The sequence below is a fragment of the Neofelis nebulosa genome, chromosome 3, assembly GCF_028018385.1.
Source record: "Neofelis nebulosa isolate mNeoNeb1 chromosome 3, mNeoNeb1.pri, whole genome shotgun sequence".
NCBI lineage: Eukaryota > Metazoa > Chordata > Mammalia > Carnivora > Felidae > Neofelis > Neofelis nebulosa.
This window is the reverse complement of record NC_080784.1, coordinates 175,977,812-175,999,702: the sequence shown is the minus strand read 5'-3', so window position 1 is coordinate 175,999,702 and position 21,891 is coordinate 175,977,812. Positions and strand designations below refer to the sequence as shown.

The window sequence follows — 21,891 nt, the reverse complement described above, 5'->3', positions numbered from 1 at the left end:
AGCAATACTTACATTGGACAAAACAGACTTTAAAAAAAAAAGACTGTAACAAGAGTCAAAGGTCACCATGTAATAATAAAGAGGACAATCCAACGAGAAGATATAACAATTGTAAATACTTATGCACCCAACATAGAAGCATCCAAATACACAAAACAGTTAATAACAAACATAAAGGAACTAATAAATAATACAATAATAATAGGGGACTTTAATAACCCATTTACATCAATAGATCATCTAAACAGAAAATCAAAAAGGAAACAATGGCTTTGAATGGATTTAACAGATATATTAAGAACATCCCATTCTAAAACAGCAGAATACACGTTTTCAAGTGCACATGGAACATTCTCCAGAATAGATCATATATTAGCCCACAAAACAAACCTCAAAAAATACAAGAAGATCAAAGTCATACCATGCAACTTTTCTGACCACAATGCTATAAAACTAGAAGTCAACCACAAGAAAAAATTTGGAAAGACCACAAACACATGGAGGTTAAATAACATGCTAGTAAATAATGAATGGTTCAGTCAAGAAATCAAAGAGGAAATAAAAAAATATATGGAGACAAATGAAAATGAAAACATAATGATCCAAAACCTTTGGTATGCAGTAAAGGCAGTTCTAAGAGAGAAGTTTATAGCAATACAGGCATACTCAAGAAGCAAAAAAAAAATCTCAAATAAACAACCTAACCTTACACCTGAAGGAGCTAGAAAAAGAACAACAAATGAAACCTAAAACCAGCATAAGGAAGGAAATAATGAAGATTAGAGCAGAAATAAATGATATAAAAACCAAAACAAATAAATACACACACACACACACACACACACACACACACACACGAAGCTAATTCTTTGAAAAAAATCAATAAAATTGATAAACCTGTATCCAAAATTATCAAGGAAAAAGAGAAAGGACTCAAATAAATAAAATCACAAATGAGAGAGAAATAACTGACACTACAGAAATACAATTATAAGAGAATATTATGAAAAAATATATGCCAACAAATCGAACAACCTAAAAGAAATGGATAAATTCCTAGAAGCATATAAACTACGAAAACTGAAACAAGAACTAGAAAATTTGAAGAGACTGATAACCAGAAAATAAATTAAATCAATAATCAAAAATCTCCCAACAAACAAAAGTCCAGGGCCAGAAGTCTTCACAAGGGATTTCTACCAACCATATAAAGAAGAGGTTAATACCTATTCTTCTCAAACTATCCCAAAAAATAGAAATGGAAGGAAAACTTCCAAATTCATCCTATCAGGCCCGCATTATCCTGATACCAAAAGCAGATAAAGACACCATTTAAAACTGTAAGCCAATATCCCTGATGAACAAAGATGCAAAAATCCTCAATAAAATATTAGCAAACTGAATTCAATAATACATTTAAAAAATCATTCACCACATTCAAGTGGGATTTATTCCTGGGTTGCAAGGGTGGTTCAATATTCATAAATCAATCAGTGTGATATATCACATTAACAAGAGAAAGGATAAGAACTATATGATCATTTCAATAAACACAGAAAAAGCATTTGACAAAGTGCAACATCCATTCATGATAACAAAGTAGGCTTAGAGGGAAAATACCTCAACATAATAAAGTCTATATATGAAAAACCCACAGCTAATATCCTCAGTGAGGGACAAACTGAGATCCTTTCCCCTAAGATCAGGAACAAGACAAGGATATCCACTCCCACTACTTTTATTCAACATAGTGCTGGAAGTCCTAGCCATACGAATCAGAGAACAAAAAGAAATAAAAGGCATCCAAATCAGTAAGGAAGAAGTAAGACTTTCACTATTTGCAGATGACATGATACTATATTTGGAAAACTTGAAAGACTCCACCAAAACCCTGCTAGAACTGATACACAAATTCAGTAAAGTTACAAGATACAAAATCAATGTAGGAAAATCGGTTGCATTTCTATATACCAATTATGAGACAGCAGAAAGAGAAATTAAGAAAACAATCCCATTTACAACTGCATCAAAAATAGTAAGATACCTAAAAATAAACCTAACCAAAGAGGTGAAAGACCTGTACTCTGAAAACTATAAATAACCAATGAAAGAAACTGAATATGACACAAAGAAAAGGAAAGACTTTCCATACTCATGGATTAGAAGAACAAATATTGTTAAAATGTCTACACTACCCAAAGCAATCTACACATTTAATGCAATCCCTATCAAAATGCCAACAGCATTTTTCACAAAACTAGAACAAACAATTCTAAAATCTGTATGGAACCACAAAAGACCCCCAATAACCAAATAAACCTTGAAAAAGAAAAGCAAAGCTAGAGGCATCACAATTCTGGACTTCAGGTTATATTACAAAGCTGTAGTGATCAAAACAGTATGGTACTGGCACAAAAACACACCCATGGATCAATTGAACAGAACAGAAACCCCAGATATAAACCTACAACTATATGGTTAATTTTCAACAAAGCAGGAAAGAATATCCAGTGGGAAAAGGACAGTCTCTTCAACAAATTATGTTGGGAAAACTGGACAGCAACATGCAAAAGAAAGAAACTGGACCACTTTTTTTTTGCACCGTACACAAAAATAAATTCAAAATGGATTAAAGACCTAACTTGAGAACTGAAACCATAAAAATCCTAGAACATAGCACAGAGAGTAATTTCTCTGACACTGGCTATACCAAATTTTCTAGATAGGTCCCCTGAGGTGAGGTAAACAAAAGGAAAAACAAACTATTGGGACTCTATCAAAACAAAAAGCTTCTACACAGGGAAGGAAACAATCAACAAAACTAATAGGTGACCTACTGAATGGGAGAAGATATTTGCAAATGACTTATCCAATAAAGGGCTGGTATCCAAAGTATATAAAGAACTTATAAAACTCAACCCCCAGAAAACAAGTAATCTAGTTAAGTAATGGGCAGAAGACCTGCACAGACATTTTTCTGAAGAAGACATCCGGATGGCCAATAGACACATGAAAAGATGCTCAACATCATGGATCATCAGGGAAATGCAAATCAAAACCAATATGAGATATTCACACCCGTTAGTGTTAATGGTTAAAATCACCAACACAAGAAACAGCAGGTGTTGTAGGTTAAAAGAGAAGGGAAACTTCTTATGCTGTTGGTGGGAATGCAAACTGGTGCAGCCACTGTGGAATACAGTATGGAGGTTCCTCATAAAGTTAAAAATAGAACCACTCTACTATCCAGCAATCGCATTACTGGGTATTTACCCAAAGAATACAAAAACATGAATTTGGAGGGATACATGCATCCCTATGTTTACTGAAGCATTATTTATAATAGCCAAACTATGGAAGTAGCCCAAGTGTCTATTGATTGATGAATGGATAAAGAAGTTGGACAGTGGAATACTACTCAGCCATAAAAATGCAATATACACAATGGAATATTACTCAGCCATAAAAATGAAATCTTGCCTCTAGCAACAACATGGCTAGAGGTAGAGAGTATAATGCTAAGTGAAGTCAGAGAAATACAAAATACCATAATATTTTACTCATGTGGAATTTAGGAAGAAAAATGAGCAAAGGGAAAAAGAGAGGGTGGGAAGGAGGGGGAAAGACAGGGAGGGAGGGAGGGTGGGAGAGAGAGGAAGAGTGAAAGAGAGAGAGAGAGAGAGAAACCAAGAAACAGACTCTCAACTATAGAGAACTGATGATTACCAGAAGGGAGGTGGGTGGGGGGATGGGTTAAATAGATGATGGGGATTAAGGAGTGCACTTGTGATGAGCACCAGGTGATGTATGGAAGTGTTGAATCACTCTACCATACGTGTAAAACTAATATAACACTGTGTTAACTCAATGTAATTAAAATAAATATGTAAAAAAGAAAAAAGGAAATACCTGTTATAATAAGAAAGCGCAACAAACAAAATTCTGTGGAATTCGGGTAAATTCACACATAACATGGACATCATTTCTAACTTTCAGGGTTATAGGGGGATTCAATGAGGTATGGCCCGTTAGGCACCTATCATAATATCGGCACATAGTGGGCCTTCAAATAATAGTGCTTTTCTTGCACTTAAATAGTGACTTATCTTTTGATGATTTTAAGACTAATATCTCCCTTTTACAATTCCATAGATGCAGCCTTCTGCCAAAGCCAACAATGAGAAGACCTGGCAAGAGATATCAGATGAGATCAAGAAGATATTCAAGGCTGCTGTAAAACTGTTACATGAAAAGGGGAAAATGAAATATAGCCAAGCTAGGAGGTACCTGTTCTCAGGTAACTGTCACACATCTTTGGTAAACTAAAGAAGAGATCAGTAAGAGATGTGTTCATGGCTTCCCTTTTATGGGTCTACGAATTTCATTTCATTTACTGCCTGATGAAATCTAACTTTTCTAAATGTTTCCTTTTTCTGGAGAGGCAAGTGTTCTTTTCTTTTAAGCCACAGATGGGCCTTTACTTAATTTGATGACTTCTCCAGAAAATGTGATTTTAAAAGAAGTCAGAGGAGGCTGCAGAGAATGGAGCAAACTCTGCCAGTGTTCTCAGTTCATTCATTCATTCTGTTCATTGATTCATGCACTCACTCACTCACTCAGCAAACATTGAGAGCCTGCTATGTGCCAGGCACTGAGGATACAACAATGAATAAGAAGGCAGATCCATCTCTCCTGGAACTTATTTTTTTTTAGTGTGGGAAAATAAATGACAGGCAAGTTATCAAATAAATGAACAGGATCATTTTGGAAAGGATACATAGGATGAATAAACAAGACACAGTAACGGGGTCTGGTTAAGGAAGTCGCCTTTTAGTTTTGTTGAACGATGTGGGGGTTCAGATGTCGACAGAGTGGGCAGTAAGGAAAGGACTTTGAGCTGAATGATGGGATTCAGAGCCAGCTGTACTCTAAGAGAATTCCAGGCAGAGGGATTACCAGATTCAAGATCCCTGAGAGAGGAATGTGCTTAGTAAGTTCCGGGAGCAGGAAGAAGGTAAAGGTAGCCGGGCCTGGGGAGGCAGAGGTGAAGCATAATAAGAACCTTATGCTTTCTTCTGGGTAAGCGGGTAAGCCATTAGAGGTTGAGAAATGAAGAAGGCGGTGGCAGGATCTCATTTAACTTTAAAATAAAATAAAAATCTAAAATGAAAACCTTAAAATAAAAATGAGCAGAGACCCACTTGTCAGCCTTTCTCAGCCACAGAAAGGAGGCTTTATTTTTAAAAAAAAATTTTTTTTAACATTTATTTATTATTAAGGGACAGAGACAGAGCATGAACAGGGGAGGGGCAGAGAAAGAGGGAGGCACAGAATCCGAAGCAGGCCCCAGGCTCCGAGCTGTCAGCACAGAGCCCGACACGGGGCTTGAACATGCAAACCGTGTGATCATGACCTGAGCCGAAGTTGGACGCTTAACCGACTGAGCCACCCAGGCGCCCCAGGAGACTTTATTTTTAAAGGATGCGCAGGAAGCCACAGATCTGAAGGAATATGTCAGCTGTAGTCTCCAGGGGACAAACACAACTGGGTAAAAATAATCAGATATAGAACATTTATTTTTAAAACTGATAATGAAGAATTATTGAGGAAAAAGCAACGGCAGATGCGTTTGCAGGTTGGTTTTGTGAATGACGTGACAAAGAATCTATGAAAACCTAAAAGGCACTTGAAACCATTCTCTCTGTATACGTGTATTTCAAGCTTAGGGAAATTATAAGTATTTTTGAGAAATGCATTCTCTGGAAGCTATCAAAAATTAGGTCTGATTTTAGGTCTCTCTGAAAATATTTAAATTGGCCAGAATAAGTACTATCTTTAGAATGCACAGATTGACAAATATCCTTGTTCCTCTGGGATCTTTTTGATCCAATTTTGAGGCTCCAGTTCTTCATGTTTATCAAGAACAAAACCTGGTCCTAAAAATGTGCTGTAATGGAAGAAAATGCCCAGAGCAAAAGCCTTCCTATTCGTGATGTAAGAGATGCCAATTTGGGGAAGGCTTCCTCTTATTTAGGATCATACAGTTCAAGTATTTCACCAGCAAAAACTGTCCCCTAATTTTCTCTAAAGAACTCTGTCCATGTGGCCAACCATAGGAAGATGAATAACTTCATATTCATACTATGTAGTACAAACACTCCTTGTGGACTGTTCTCTGCTTGGAAGACATCTCTTAAAGATATGCGTGCTTCTAACAATTTTATTTGTTTTACATTTCAAGCTCATTTTAAGACCATGTCTACACAAATAAGAATGGCCGGGGAAGTGTCGGTGTTTTGAAAGGGATATAGTAGATTAATATTTTCAGAAATGTTGGAATATGAATACTTGGTAGCATCTGGGAAGGTGAACTCTTTATATCTGAATGTAATTTTTCACACTCCCACTTTCTCCTTCATAAAATAACAGCAGAGGAAGAGAGATAAACTAGACCCCAACACAGTGTCCAACTATGAACATTAAAACTGAGTGGCCTCAGGGACAGTAGTTTTGGGGATTTATATCTCGTGAATGACAGTTGCCAGGGCTGGAACTCTCCTAATGTTATCTTCATCAGGTGCTGTGGCCAGTTAAACTTTAGGATATTTAGAAAAATGCAAAGACAGGGGCGCCTGGGTGGCGCAGTCGGTTAAGCGTCCGACTTCAGCCAGGTCACGATCTCGCGGTCCGTGAGTTCGAGCCCCGCGTCGGGCTCTGGGCTGATGGCTCGGAGCCTGGAGCCTGTTTCCGATTCTGTGTCTCCCTCTCTCTCTGCCCCTCCCCCGTTCATGCTCTGTCTCTCTCTGTCCCAAAAATAAATAAAAACGTTGAAAAAAAAAAATTTTATAAAAAAGAAAAATGCAAAGACAGAAAACAAATATGGTGTTCCGGGAAGAATTTTCTGGGGAAATTTATAATATTTATAGGCAAATAAATATCAATAATTATTAATAAAAGTCCCCCCAAATCACAAGAATACACTTGGTTTCTAGAAATATATCTATGGAGTTTTCTTTGTCTCACGTGACTCACTTATTCAGGTGTATTTAGTAAGTCTATACCATCAACCAGGCATTCTTATGTACAGCCTCTTTTTTCCCCCCTGAGCCAAGCTTAGATGGGTTCTACCAACTTGGTTTGTCTCTATCTCTTCTTACAATCCCTTTATAATCAACACTCCAGATTGAAACATTCTTTCCATAGGAATGATAACAATGTCAGGTTACAGTTGATTTGTTTTCTGGGCCTCAGAGGTAACAGTGCATATCTCTGGTTATCATCTGTTAGGTATACGTGCTATAGGTTGACATCTCCTTCCTCCTCATGACGCACAGAAGGTAGCACCTGGTTGATCCAGGGTGCCCCCCGGCATGTTACACAGATGGCCGGAAAAGAGGAGCCAAAGGCTCCTTCTGTAGGTTTCTTACAGCCTTCCTCATCTACATTACAGTAAGTTCTTACTCCCATAAAAAGAAGAGTAGATGTAGATTGTATAAGGTCCTTTAACAGGCCTCATTAACCAACTTGCTTGATCAAAACCCTTTGTATTATGTACTGAGGACCATAGCACAGCTCACTCCACACTGCTGGCTATAAACATATCTTTTTTACTTGAGTCATCGCTTCTGATTGATTGCTATCATTACTGAAAAAATTATCATGAGAGTTCCACAAAAAGGCACCACTTAAAAATACAGTTCCCGACTTCCTTCATAGTTACTGTATAGAATACATGTATGTTCTGGGTTTTGTTTGATGTTGGAGTTGTGGCCAGCAAGCACATTGAAATGTTTTCAGTTTCTTTTTTTTTTTTTTTTTTTTTTTTTTTAGGTTTATCTATTTATTTTGAAAGAGAGAGAACGCATGAGTGGGAGAGGGACAGAGGGAGAATCCCAAGCAGTCTCCACACTGTCAGTGCAGAGCCTGATGCAGGGCTCAAACTCATGAACTGTGAGAGATCATGACCTGAGCCAAAGTCAGATGCTTAATCGACTGAGCCACCAAGGCATCCCAGAATATTTTCAGCTTCTGGCCACCCGCACCCTGCATATTCATGGCCCACCCCAAACCCCAATTCTTCCCTCAGATCATAGCCTAGTAGTCACCTCCTTAAGGAAGGCTTCCCTGATTCTCTAAGTAGGGTAGCTCTCCTAATGGTTTGCTCTTATTGTACCATATTATTCTCCTTCACAAGACTAAAAAAGTCATAAAACATTTCTTTGTGGGATTCAATGATTCAAGTCCACCAACCTCTACTAGACTGTAAACGCCATAATGGCTTTTTCTCTCATCATTGTCTATTTTCTCTCAACACTGTATCCTGAGCAGTTAGCAGCATACCTGGCACATAGTAGACACTCAGTTAAGACCAACTGGATGAAGGAAAGCAGAGGAGGGTGGGGAGGGAGCCAGTTTTAAAAGACTACTTGCCTCAAAGTTCATTGCCATTGGTTTAATTATTTCATTTCTTTTTATTTTTCCTCCCTAAAATCATGCACAAGTGATGTTTTTGTTACTAATGCTCCAGTTTCAAATGTTGCTATGGGGCCTCAGTGATTTATAATGTGTATTTACTTGTAAGCATATTGTAAGCCATAACCCGGTTTATTTTCAACTAAATAAATGTACACACTAAGTCCCTTTTCTGTACCTGCTCCGATGGATATAATGGAATTTACAGTGATATGGGTAATTCATATTGATCAATAATCAGAACATGATTATATGCTGAACATGCTCTTATACTAGTATTTACACATACCTGTCTGGGGTACAATGCACCCCAAACACAATGGTGAAGCCACATTGTAAAGGAGACACTGACAAGCAAAAAGTAAACTGGATGTGTCATTTGGCCTCTTCCTCATTCCTGCCTGGCTCCAGCAGGTCCCTGCTCTTCGCTATTAGAACCCCTGAGGTCAGAGAAGCTGAACAGGAACTTAAAAGAATCAACCATAAACTTGGTACCCTTTCTTTTTCATGCTTATGTTCAACTTCTCTGGGAAGGCAATTAAATAATTTTAAGCAAAACCCACAGTGTCCCGGTTTCCTGGCTGGTTTCCACCCACCCCCCCAGGTTTATTTATTTACTTATTTTTGAGAGAGAGAGAGAGAGAGAGAGAGAGAGAGAGAGCGCACATGCACGTGTGTGTGCGTGGAAGGGGGAGGGGCAAAGAGAGGGAGAGAAAGGAGCTGAAGCAGGCTCCACACTGCCAGCGCAGAGCCCGATGCAGGGCTTGAACTCACAGACTGTGAGACCATGGCCTGAGCTGAAGTCGGACGTTTAACCGACAGAGCCATCCAGGCACCCCTAGGTTCCCAGCTGTTTAGGAAAAGGCAAATAGGAAATTAAGGAGTCAAGAGAGTAATCTACAGACAACTCTGCTGCACACTGCAAGCTAAACAGTCTCCCCCAGCGACTAGAGAGATAAGTACTGGGGGTGCAGGCCCACCGCTCCTTTGCTCTAGACAATAAACCCCGTGCCATGTTTTCTTTCAGCGATAGAGGACGAGTTTGACTTTGCTCTAGGAAAGCAAACTCCAGCATTCCTAAAGAAGTGTGTCTGCTACATTCGGAAAATTGCGAACATTGAACGTTTTGTGAAAATCCCAGAGATGGGAAAGTACATGGATATAACTGGAGCAGAACCAAGGATTATGCGGGACGCAGAAGCCCAAGAGAAGCTGATAAAACTCAGGGATGAATTTATTCCTACTATTGTTGCGTCATCTAATCTGAGAGTGTACACGTCGGTTACTCATTGCGACATGAAACTGGGATATTCCCAAGAAATAGAAAATCATTACATAGAAGGACTCGGTAAGCAATTTTATGAGGACATGATCGATATAATTCAGGCAACCGTTCAACAGAATTTTGACACCGAAACTGACACGCTCTACGATGAAATCCTCCAGCATTCGTCATTATGTAAGACATACGCCTCCTTCTATGAGTACAAATGTGAGTCTCTCAACATAGTGCATAAATATGTTCTTCCGAGCAAAACTGGGCACATCAACCCTCTCGTCATATACGGCGGACCATGTACCGGGAAGACCCTCCTGCTGGCTGAGGTGGCAAAGAAGGTAAAAGCCTATTCTTTCACCTGCTTGTTTGTAACAATCTTTTACTTTGCAGAGAAGATAAGTTGATCACAGTCATTTCCATTTTCTGTGAATTTTTATTCGTCTTTGTGGAATGGATACTTCAGTGTCTCTCTTATGCTGTTGTAACAGTCAGAGTGAAAGAATAAGGCACATCGGGTGCAGTTAGGCAACAGCTTTATTTTTTTCTCTCTTTGGTCAAACTCATGTTGTGGGGCTCATTCCCATTTGGATGGAAACCAGGGCAGATCTCACAGCTCCTCTCAGCTCTATCACCACAGACAAGCCCTCCAGTCACTCTGGACACTGAGTCATTCTCAGTTCAGAAATTAAATATGTCCAGTCTAAGGTGATAATTAAAACTTGAGTTTATATTTCTCTCCCTCAGCTGGGGCTCACTGTAAGCATGGCACCTGCTGTGGGAAGTGGGGATGTGATTGTCTTCTCCTTCTTTCACCACATAGTACTTCTTCCCCTCCATCCCTAACCTCAAGCACTAGACCCTTGTAGGGCTGTGACTCCTATAGGGTTGTGGCTTCGGGGATATAGGAAAGGTAAGGTGTCCAGAAAGTTCTTACGTGACCAGTACTGTTCTGAATATTGGGTTCCACCCTCTCTAGTCTTGGCAGGTGCTTACAAAGCTGCCTCCTATTTCTTCTGAGGCCTTTTTCTAGTTTCCTGGATGTCCTTTCCCTCCCACATCCCTTGACCTGTACTCGCTGAGCATCTTACCTACGGTTCCCTAAACACAGGATGATGCATTTTTTTTCCAGCTGGTCACTTCCATGGCTCCTGGACATGCAGCCACACTTCTAATACCTTTCTGCCAAGGTCCGTGGCCCAGTAAGCTCCCTTGGACAGGACCTGGGGCAAACAGAACCAACCGAAACTTCTGTCAGCTCAGTCTTGCCAGTGGCCCATATCTGACCCATGGGGGACAACACACACAGGTACTTTTCACCCTGTGAAACTCCAGTTGCAATACAGCAGCTCTCCATCACTCCTCCGTCCCAGCAGCTAGCCAGTCTTGTCGGTCAACCTCCATATTTCTCAGGCGTCTGATGACATCTGTCTCCCCAGCTCTGGGGGACACCCCATAAGTGGTCCACCACTGCCCCTTTCCCTGGGCGAGAAGTGGGGACATCTCTCAGCCCTCCCCTTTGGGAGTGAGTGGTCATAGATATGCCCCCCAGCACCCTAACCTCCAGTGTTTTTCTTGGCCTCTTGAAACGCCTCTTTAGGCTGAAGGTGAGTAGTCCACGAAAGGCAGCAAAACTGGTTTTCACAAGTCCCTTACAAATCTTGCATGATGGTCTGGAACCTCACTCTGGAATGCGGTGTCTATTGTCTTGGCATGTCAGTCTAAACTGGATGAAACTAGTTCCATTTTGAGCTCCTGTGCACTTGCTCTCCAAGCCTGATGGTCTACATTATCCTGGCATTACTTCAGCGTCCCTATACTGTCGTTCCTGTGGTTACTCTCCCGAGAACACAGCTTCCTTCACCTTCACAAAACACCCTTGTCATCTGTCACATGCTACACAATCTCAGGCAGGTCATCTTGAGGACAAGAGCGGGGACAGTTGTGTTCCAACTTATATCGAGATTAGGTTCCTGAGTAAGCACGCTGGCAAAAATCAGGTGCATAAGCTTACTCTTAAAAAGTCCTCAGGAGGAGCGCCTGGGTGGCTCAGTGGTTTAAGTGTCCAACTCTTGACTTGGGCTCAGGACATGATCTCAGATGAGATCAAGCCCGGAGTCAGGCTCCCGCTCACAGCGTGGCACCTGCTAAGGGTTCTCTTTCTCCCTCTCCCAGCTCATCCACACGCACCCTCCCTCTCAATCTCTCTCTCAAAATAAATGAACATTTTTTTAAAAGCCCTTAGGGAAGTTAATTTGCCATTTCTTAATATGCCAAGCCCAGCTGCTGGTTTTTCCTCTAGCGTTAAATAACATAGTTCTTTTCTAATTGAACACCAAAAGCAGTGGCAGGCTTGCATTTAAGACCCATGCTGTGTCAAAGTAAGTTTTGTGTGTGTGTGTGTGTGTGTTTGAATACTAATTTGTTTGTGAACCTTCAAACTTTAGAGTTGTTCCAAGTAAGCAAGACAGCAACGCTACGAGGAGCACATAGGAGCTGAAATCCAAGGAGAAAACAACCATGCACACCATTTCATGTTCACTTGAGGGCTCTTTTACTCTGGAAGAGGGAAGGGTGAGGTGGTTGAAGGGACAAATGTTGTTGGACTCGACTATATTAAATGTGCATGGGATGCAACTGTGCGTGCTGTAGCCCAGGAGGTAAAGAACTGTGAAGGATGTGCTGATGCGCCTGTAGAGATAAAGTCCCCCAGGGGCAGAGTGTGGTGACAGTTGAGTTGGTCAACTTGAGAAATGTCTTGTTTTGTTTTTAATGTTTATTTATTTTTGAGAGAGAGAGAAAGAGAGCGCAAGTAGGGGAGGGGCAGAGAGAGAGGAGACACAGAATCCAAAGCAGGCTCCAGGCTCTGAGCTGTCAGCACAGAGCACGATGCAAGACTTGAGCCCACGAACCACAAGACCATGACCTGAGCCAAAGTTGGACACTAAACCAACTGCACCACCCAGGTGCCCCGAGAAATGGTTTTCTGAGCTCTCATTCTTCTGGACGTTTTGTTCAGCCACCAGTGTGTCTACTCACAGACCAGGACCCTGGTGCCACAAGAAGCCTTACCTGTTTCTACGTCCACTGCCTCTGCTCCACTCGCCTCTCTCCTGGGGAATGTCTGTCCCGCCGATGACAACCTGTGCTCTCTTTGTGACTTCACGTCCCTTGTCAGGATGCAGACAGACGTCTTGTGTTTATCTCGAGATTATCTCCTACATGCCTAACATTTCCATGGACACAAGCTCATGATCAGAGAGGCACTGTCTACAGATATCATACTCTCAACAACGCATGACTAGCAGGAGAGAGGACAATGCACATAATCATCATAAGCAATCCACGGAGGGACAAAATACTGCGTTCTCTGATTTGCCACTGAAGGACAGTTGTAGTAGGACAGCAGGATTATCTTCTTCCATATCAACCTCAAAGGTTGGGGCTAAACAATAAACTGCTTCTTTTCCTGAATAGCTCATGCTGAAACTGACATCCATACTTTTTTCCAAACTTACTCATACCTTAACCTGAACTAGATCTTCCCCCCCCCCCAAATTTATTTATTTATTTTGAGACAGAGAAAGAGAGCGCAAGTAGGGGAGGGGCAGAGAGAGAGGGAGAGGGAGAGAATCCCAAGCAGGCTCCGCACTATCACTGCACAGCCCACAGAGCTGGGTGTGGGGCTCAAACTCATGAGATCATGACCTGGAGCTGAAGTCGGACGCTTAACTGACTGAACCACCCAGGTGCCTTGAACTATATATCTTGAGGAACCAAGTTTCATAAACTTACTCACTCATTTATAAAATATGTTTCCTAAGGAGTATCCTTGGTAAATTCCAAGGGTTACTAAAATACATTATTTCCCTAAAAATAGACTTTGGAATCTGTTTTACACTTTGATCATATCCCTTCTTGTCTTTGCCTTTCCAGACAGAGAAATACTAAACTTAGCAGCCCCTTTATATATGTTATCTCCTTAACTCTACAATTTCAAGAGAAAAAAATAAATAACTCCAGCTTTGTCTCTTGGTAACCATTTAACTCGGAGCAAGTCATTTCTACAGTCTGAGCCTCAGTTTACTCTGCTGTAAAATGATACTATAATCCATCTATCCTACAGAGACATAATGCTAGGGCTGATAACTGACTGTTTATATATGGTAAGCTGTCTGTTATAAAAATGCAAAATTTAACAAAATTTTAGCCAGCATTATATAGATTTGTTTTAATGTTTATTATTTGAGAAAGAGACAGAGAGCAAGCAAGGGAGGGGCAGAGAGGGAGGGAGACACAGAATCGGAAGCAGGCTCCAGGCTCTGAGCTGCCAGCACAGAGCCTGACACGGGGCTCAAACCCACAGATCGCGAGATCATGACCTGAGCTGAAGCCAGCCGCCCAACTGACTGAGCCACCCAGGCACCCCTATATAGATTTTTATGACAGTGATAAATAATCATAAAGATGACCCTATATCTCTGAATCATATAAGATTATATTCAGTATCTTAGTATTATTTTTACTGCATTCTAATTAACTAGGAATTTGATCAGCCATACGTGATCTCAATTAATGAAAATATCTGATGCAATATAATGTGTAAATCACTACTTAATCTATTCATTGAACAAATACTAAGCACCTACTGTGTGCCAACAACCATTCCAGGAAATAGGATTCAGTGATGAAAAACTGACCGTACTGGATATGCAGATTTTGTTTGTGAAATACTTTGTAACTTTTAGAATACAAGCTAAGTGCTGCCTTATGATTGAATAATACTTTTATCACTATTTTATTACCTTCAGTACAGTGATCCTGAGGGTCTCACCTATAGATTTTAGTGCATGAGCTTTGTGACAGCTCTTTGATCTTCTCAGAAGTTTTCCTGGTTCTAAGCCACTCTCTGCATGGTCAGGGTTACCAGCAGTCTGACCTCTGGAGAGAGGAAATGCTGTTGTACGTGTTTTACGTGTACATATATGTGAATATATATTACCATTCTAAACACTACCTTTACGTTTTAGGCTTATGGCTGGCTACATGAAGACACAGGACCAGAATCTGACCCAGTAGTCGTCGTGAGATTTCTAGGAACCACAGACATGAGTACTGACCTTAAGACTCTCCTTCTAAGCGTTTGTGAACAATTGGCAGTTAACTACCGGTGTCTGGTTCAAAGCTATCCTAAGAAAATCCATGACCTTCGTGACTTATTTATAAACCTTTTGAATGAGTCTTCATTGCAGAGACCTCTAGTAATAATATTCGATGCCCTAGAGCAGCTCTCAGAGGGTGATGAGGCCAGGAAGCTTTGGTGGCTCCCAGCTCATCTTCCCCGCTTTGTTCGAATAGTCCTGTCCACACTGCCCAATAGACATGGAATCTTACAGAAACTGAGGTGCCTTATCCACGAAGAAGCCAACTATATCGAGCTGATTCCCCGGGACAGGAAGATGTGCAGCCAGGTCCTCAAACACCAGCTGCTGCGGGTCAAAAGGAAGGTCACATCAGGCCAGCAGATTTATGTGAACAACGCATTCTCCAAGTGCACGCTGCCCATGTTTGTGAACCTGACCTTCAGGGAGGTGAGGCATTGGAGATCTCATAAAGACGTCGATGAATCCTCCCTCTGTGTCACCGTTCATGAAAGTATTGAGCAGCTATTCTGGTCCTTGGAAAAGAAGTGTGGTCAGAAACTGGTCTCTAGGGCTCTTGGTTACATCACCATGGCCAAAATGGGTTTGAGTGAAATGGAACTGGAGGATGTGTTGGCCCTAGACAACAGTGTCATGAATGAGCTCAATGAGAACGCTAGGCCCAGCAATCCCCTGAGAGTACCTTATCTGTACATCGCGAGGCTCAAGGAAGGTCTCAGCGGATACTTGATAGAAAGACACGTGAAGAACGTCACACTCCTGGTCTGGGCCAACAGACACCTGCACCTCATAGCCCAGAAGTTGTATCTGCAGGACGACAGTGACCTGCGTGAAATGCACACCATCCTGGCAGACTACTTCCTGGGAGTCTGGTCAGGGGGCAGGAGGAAAGCTTTCTGCCTCGAAGACCCCTACTTGAATGGCTGCCTTGACTTGGAGAGCAGAAGCCTGCTGGAGGAAGAAAAGCACTTCATGGAACAGGCCTCCTTTGACAGACAGGCTCCCGACCAGCCCTGGGTTTTCCAGTGTAATCCCCTGGAGCCGGACATCTTTTTCGTCAATCATCGGAAAATGTCTGAGCTCTTGCACCACCTGACAAGGTGTGGAAAAACCGAAGATCTGCTTTACGGAATCATCATGAACTTCAGCTGGCTTTACACCATGATCAAAATCGGCCAGTTCGACAAAGTGCTTTCAGACATCGAGCTGGCTTACACCTACTCTCAAGAGAAGGAGCTGAAGTTCCTGGCGAGCACTCTCCGTGGCATCAAAAACAAGGTCACTGCATTTCCGGGCTCCCTTTCAGCAGAGCTTCAGCAAAGACTGCTGCCTGTCGTGAGTTCCCTGCCCAAACTTAGACACCTCCTTTTAGAATGTGACAAAGACGGGCCCAAATATTGCTCCATTGTGCCGTTACATTCATCCATGGACGTGACATATAGCCCAGAGCGTCTTCCTTTGTCATCTAGTCACCTGCATGTCACCGAGATTCTGCCCACCTGTAACCCGAGTACTGTCCTTGCAGCTTTAGAAAATGGTTCCATCAGCACGTGGGATGTGGAAACTCGTCAGCTGCTCAGGCAAATCACCACAGCCCAGTCTGTCATCCTGGGCATGAAACTCACCAGTGACGAGAAGTATCTTGTGGTGGCTACGACAAATAACACCTTGTTGGTTTATGACAATGTGAATTCTTGTCTTCTGTCTGAAGTGGAAATCAAAGGGACCAAGCATGGAAGCGGCTCCACCTACATCAATGGATTTACCCTGTCGGTCAACCACGCCCTTGCGTGGCTTGAAGCCAGCAAAGATGTCACTGTCATCGATCTGCTCTACGGATGGCCCCTTTACCAGTTCCACTGCTGGTACGAAGTGACCTGTGTCCAGTGCTCTCTGGATGGCATGTATGCTTTCTGTGGACAGTACCTGAACACCACTACCATATTTCATTTAGGGAGTGGAGAAAAGTTATGTACAGTGACATCTGAATTTTCGGGTGGGTTTGTGAAGTTTCTTCTTATCTTGGACACGGCTCAAGAAATGGTAATGGTAGATAGTGAGGGAAGCCTTTCTGTTTGGAATACTGAGGACATTTCCAGTCCCCAGCTGACTGACGACTTTGACTGCAGAAGAGAAGACAGCGAGGTGGTCAGCATTGAACTTTCAGAGGACCAAAACGCAATTCTGATCTGTAAAGCCCTCAGCATCGAGCTCTTAGATACTGGCATGTGGAAGGTGGCTGAAAAGTTCAGAGCTAAGCACAATGAACGCTTTATATCTGCCGTGCTGTCCAAGAATGGAGACTGCATCATCGCGACCATGGAAAATACCTCAGCTGTGTTTTTTTGGAGGCGGGACACGGGACAATGTATGGCAAGCTTACAGGAAATCTCAGGGACCATCGTCAAGTTGGTGAAATCTAGTCACCACAACATGCTGCTATCTTTATCAACCAGTGGTGTTCTTTCCATCTGGGATATAGATATAATTACGGCTATGTCCAACATAGATAAGACTGGGAAGCCCATCCAAAGCCTGGTGTTACCTGCTAGAGGGGAAATCATTTATTCCCTCGATGGCTCTGATTGTGTCCATAAGTGGAATTTCAGCAGTGGGTTCCTTGAAGCAGTGTTTAAGCATGAAGGAATAGTCGAACACTGCGTGTTGACATCCTCTGGAGATGTAATGGTGACCTCAGATGACAAAAGCAGCCAGTATGTCTGGCACACCAGCAGTGGCGAAAACCTCTTCCGAATTAACGGGCAGAGAATATCTCAGCTGCTAATTACACACAATGACCAGTTTGTGGTCTCTCTGTGTGAGGAAAATGCCTCCAGGGTTTGGAGACTGGCCACAGGCCACAGGGTCTGCAACATTTTGACCACTTTGCAGAATGCCTTTATCACCTCAGCGAATACCTTCGTGGTGGGAATGACCAAAAGCAAAGTGCTGGCGGTCAGTCTCTGGACCGGAAGCATCACCAAGAAATTTTGTTGTGAAGACGGCACGACCATTGTAAGTTTTAAATTGATCCCTGACTGTCCTGACATCATTGTGTTTATCACATCGGCCGAGACCGTGAATATCTGGAGTCTGACCGATGAGGTGATCTGTCGCCGTGTGCAGCTTCCCAACAACTTCTTGAAAAATCTGGAGGATTTCGAAATTTCTCCCAACGGAAAGCTAGGCATTATATCCAGGGGAGACGATAATATCAACGTACTGGATTTGCACAGCGGTAAGTTACGGGTGGTTCACGCCTCTGGGGTCATCTGGCGGCAAAGGCTGTCTCGAGATGGTCGCTACCTGGTATACATTTGTTTCCGAAACGGGGAGGAAGAGGACGAGAACGGCGTGACATCCAGTTTGATTGTAATGAGACTGGCTGACGGCAAAATTATCGGTGCTTGTTCCCTTTACAAAACGCCAACTTTTCTTGCCCTCTCACAGAGGCACCTGAACATCATAGTGGGTTTTGATGATGGCAGTATAGGGATATACACGGTGGTCGACCGTGTGGATGCTGCACTGAAAATCAAGATCGCCACGTCAAATAGCAGGCAGATTTTCAACAACGCGACACAGGCCTCCCGGCCGAAGTGTAGCAGTTACTGTTTCAAAGTGTCTGTGGATTGCTTATGGAGAGAGTCTACTGAGGTCTTTGCCAGAGACAGTCCCATCACGGTGAGCGACTCCACTGAGCCCAGTGAGGCGACACCCTCCAAGAAACACAATCCCTGCTGTGACCGCGGGTGCTCCGCCCTGGAATCCAGGGGCCACAGCTATGCCCCCGACAACTGACAGAACGCTTTTCCTGCTCAGCAGACATGAACGATACACATACAAAAGGGGGGGAAAAAGTATCTTCTGTATCCCAAATGATAAACTACTCATTTCTTGAAAGACAGGACAGATACTGAAGTTCCAGTGTTAACGTGCTTGACAAAGGCACAGAAATGTGGAACTGGTTTGGAGTTTGCTCTTCTTTTTTTTTTTTTTGGGGGGGGGGGGAGTGTCAAAATTAATCCGGGAATGAAGTCTTGACCGAGAATGTCTCAAAATGGTGTTTAATCGGCTACATCAACTGAAAGTCAGGGGAATATTTTTTAAATCAGCTGTGTGGGAAGCAGCCGCAGAACCCACACCACGGGTTCAGATGACAGAGGCTAGAACTATAAACAGACTGCTCGGACTGGGGTTAGTTCTACAGAAATCACTGGGAGCTGTGAACGTAACGATTGTGTGGCCGTAAGTAAACAGAGCCTTAATCTCTCCTTACATTTTACCAGCCTGACAACTGTGTAAACCCAGTCTACGGATGGGAGGTCAGAGGTGCAAAATAACGTAACAAAACGCCCCCAGTGTACTCCCAGTGTCCCAAGGGAAAGGCCGTGAAACGTGGGGCCACATATTGTACTGAGCACGAGCGCTAAGTTAACCACTATCCTAGGGCTACCGAACACGCAGAGTCGGTCTTCGTTAAGACACAGCTGGGACAGTTGCACGCAAGGGATTCCCTGTCACGGAACATAACGATTTTTAAACGACTTCCTGGGCTGCAGGAGAACACATTGAATACGGACACGCCATCTTCTCGTGTCTTTTTGGAATGACTATTTGTGCCAGGTGTAAAGAATTACAGAGAGGGCATCACAGATTGGGTCAAGACATCTGTTCATTTCCATCCTTGTACTAACACAAGCCTGTGCTGCTCGGTTAGTTCTATGGAAGCATACACTAGTTCCTAAATCCCTGAAGTAAATCCTACCAGAAAGAAAGCTTTCTCAACACGCCGTCTTATGAAACACTGATGACATTTGCCTTATTCTTACTCCTCCTCTTTCCTGTGTAAAACGCAGATAGATGACCAAATACTCGGGGACAACTGAATATGCCTGTCTTTGTGCTAAAATATTCCATAAATCTTAAGGATGTCCAGAAGTTCCTGATTGTCCCTGTTTGTAATCACTTTCTTACTTCCCCACACTCTATGTATGCTTCTCCCTCTGTCAGCCTTTTTCTGCTCAAGGGCTCTTTGGGGCTCTTTTATAATCGCACCCATTCAAAGCAGAAGCTGTGAAATGGTATCAAACACTTTTTAAACACGACTTCACTTATTTAAAAGAAAATAATCACGTCTCCAAAGAGGGAAAGTGATTTTCTTCCTTCCATATCCTCCACGTGGCATGTCCTCGGATGACTGTGCGAAGGGTGTCTGTCAGTAGCGGGGGTCTGGTTTGGCTCGGAAGTGACAGCAGTGACGCGTGTCAGCAGGATAATGGCCAAGGAAACGATGCGCTGTCAGCCCAGCTCTACCAGGAACTCGCCGCGTATGCCTAGACAGATCTTTAGCCTCTCTGCTATACCGTTTTTGTAAACGGCAAAACAAAGGTAGTGATAGCTTCTGCTCTAGTCGTTATATAAGGAATGGTGAGGACCAGTGTGAGAAAAAAAGGTAGGGACGTCTTGACTGTTTTTGCTAGTGGGAGAAGCAGTGATCTGATCCACAGGGAATCCAAGCTCATTGCATTTCACTTTGGAAAGCAGTTTGACACATAAGCATACAGAGATGGGATTCAGATATAAACACCCTACTCCGTGGTGAAAGACTTTTTTCCAGTATATTCCTCCTGGTCTAGCTACCAGCCAGAAAGGGGGTAGCCCAGAGAAGGCCCAGTCCACGTAGAAATCACCTGAAGTTGATTATATGAGTCAATTGCCTTCTGAGGCAACACATTCCTATTCCTGTCATGATCAGTTGGACCGCCATGCCACACATTTCTAAGAATTAAATGCCTAGATGGATTAAATGTAGTGTGTGAATATTCTATGTAACAGCCAATAGAGTTTAACAAGTGACTTGAATGATTTTTCCTACCTTGTTTGCAACTGATAGCTCATATTGAATGTTTTTATGTAAACTTTGTATTGTTGGGAAGAATTACCCAATCAGAGATTTATATTTTCATAAATGTTACATTTAGTTAAATTTTATTACAGAGTTGTTACACTAGAAAATTATTGCGGTCTTCAAACAATGTACAGTCTTGTGTATGTATTGTTTGTATGAATAAAAAGATAAACTACTTAGATTTGTGTGGAGTTTTTCTTCCCCAACTTTGGCAAGGGTAGAGATTGTCAATAATTTTTTTAAACTTTTTTTTATGTTTATTTATTTTTGAGAGTGAGAGAGCAAGAGAGAGAGCGCAGGTGGGGGAGGGGCAGAGAGAGAGAGAGAGACACAGAATCTGAAGCAGGCTCCAGGCTCTGAGCTGTCAGCACAGACTTGGGGCTCGACTCTGAGCCCGACTTGGGGCTCGAACTCAAGACCCGCGAGATCATGACCTGAGCCAAAGTCAGACGCTTAACCGACTGAGCCATCCAGGTGCACCCAGTAGTAATTTTTCATGGTTACTGTATACCAGATGCTATTTTTGGAGCTCGGTATGTCCTAAGCCATCTCCACAATGGCCTTATGATGTAGGTAGAGTTACTATTCTAAATTCACAGATGTAAAAACCTAGAAACAGAGATCCAGGGGGAATAGCTGAATAGGATGTCAATATAACATCAATGTTTACTTTTCCAAAGCACACAAAGTATAGCATTGAGTATCCAGTAGGCACTTACGGATTATGACCTATAACATATTTTCTGACTTGCAGATTAGAGACCAGGCTAGGCTCTGAAGGTCACTGGAAGTTTCTGAAAACTCCCAGGACTTTCAGGTATACCACAATTGTTGATGTACTCATTCAGCAAATAGTTATTCGGTCATGGCATTTTGCAAAGGTTAGTAAAGTAGCCTGTGCCTTCTAAGATTTCACAGTCTTAACAGAAAAACAAAAAGATTCTATGGGCAAGTGCAAGGACAGTGTGCTTCCTCCTGGGGCCTGGGGCAGAGGTGGGAAGAAGGTTAACTAAGGAGTTGTCCCACTCATAAACTGCTTCCAGGTGAGAGGGCGGGACCAAGGGGGAGCC

The 21,891-nt window shown here is 42.5% G+C and overlaps 1 protein-coding gene across 2 annotated transcripts in view; it reads left to right on the top strand.

Annotated features, from left to right (window-relative positions):
• NWD2 (NACHT and WD repeat domain containing 2) overlaps positions 1–21,000 on the top strand; it is a 185,185-nt gene extending 164,185 nt beyond the window's left edge. For both annotated transcript variants that reach the window (XM_058722883.1, XM_058722884.1), the window contains 3 exons: positions 4,153–4,297; positions 9,500–10,089; positions 14,779–21,000. In XM_058722883.1, the coding sequence (XP_058578866.1) occupies positions 4,153–4,297; positions 9,500–10,089; positions 14,779–18,711 (4,668 nt within the window). In that variant the 3' untranslated portion in view covers positions 18,712–21,000. The remainder of the gene's footprint in view (positions 1–4,152; positions 4,298–9,499; positions 10,090–14,778) is intronic.
• The last annotated feature ends 891 nt before the right edge of the window (positions 21,001–21,891 follow it).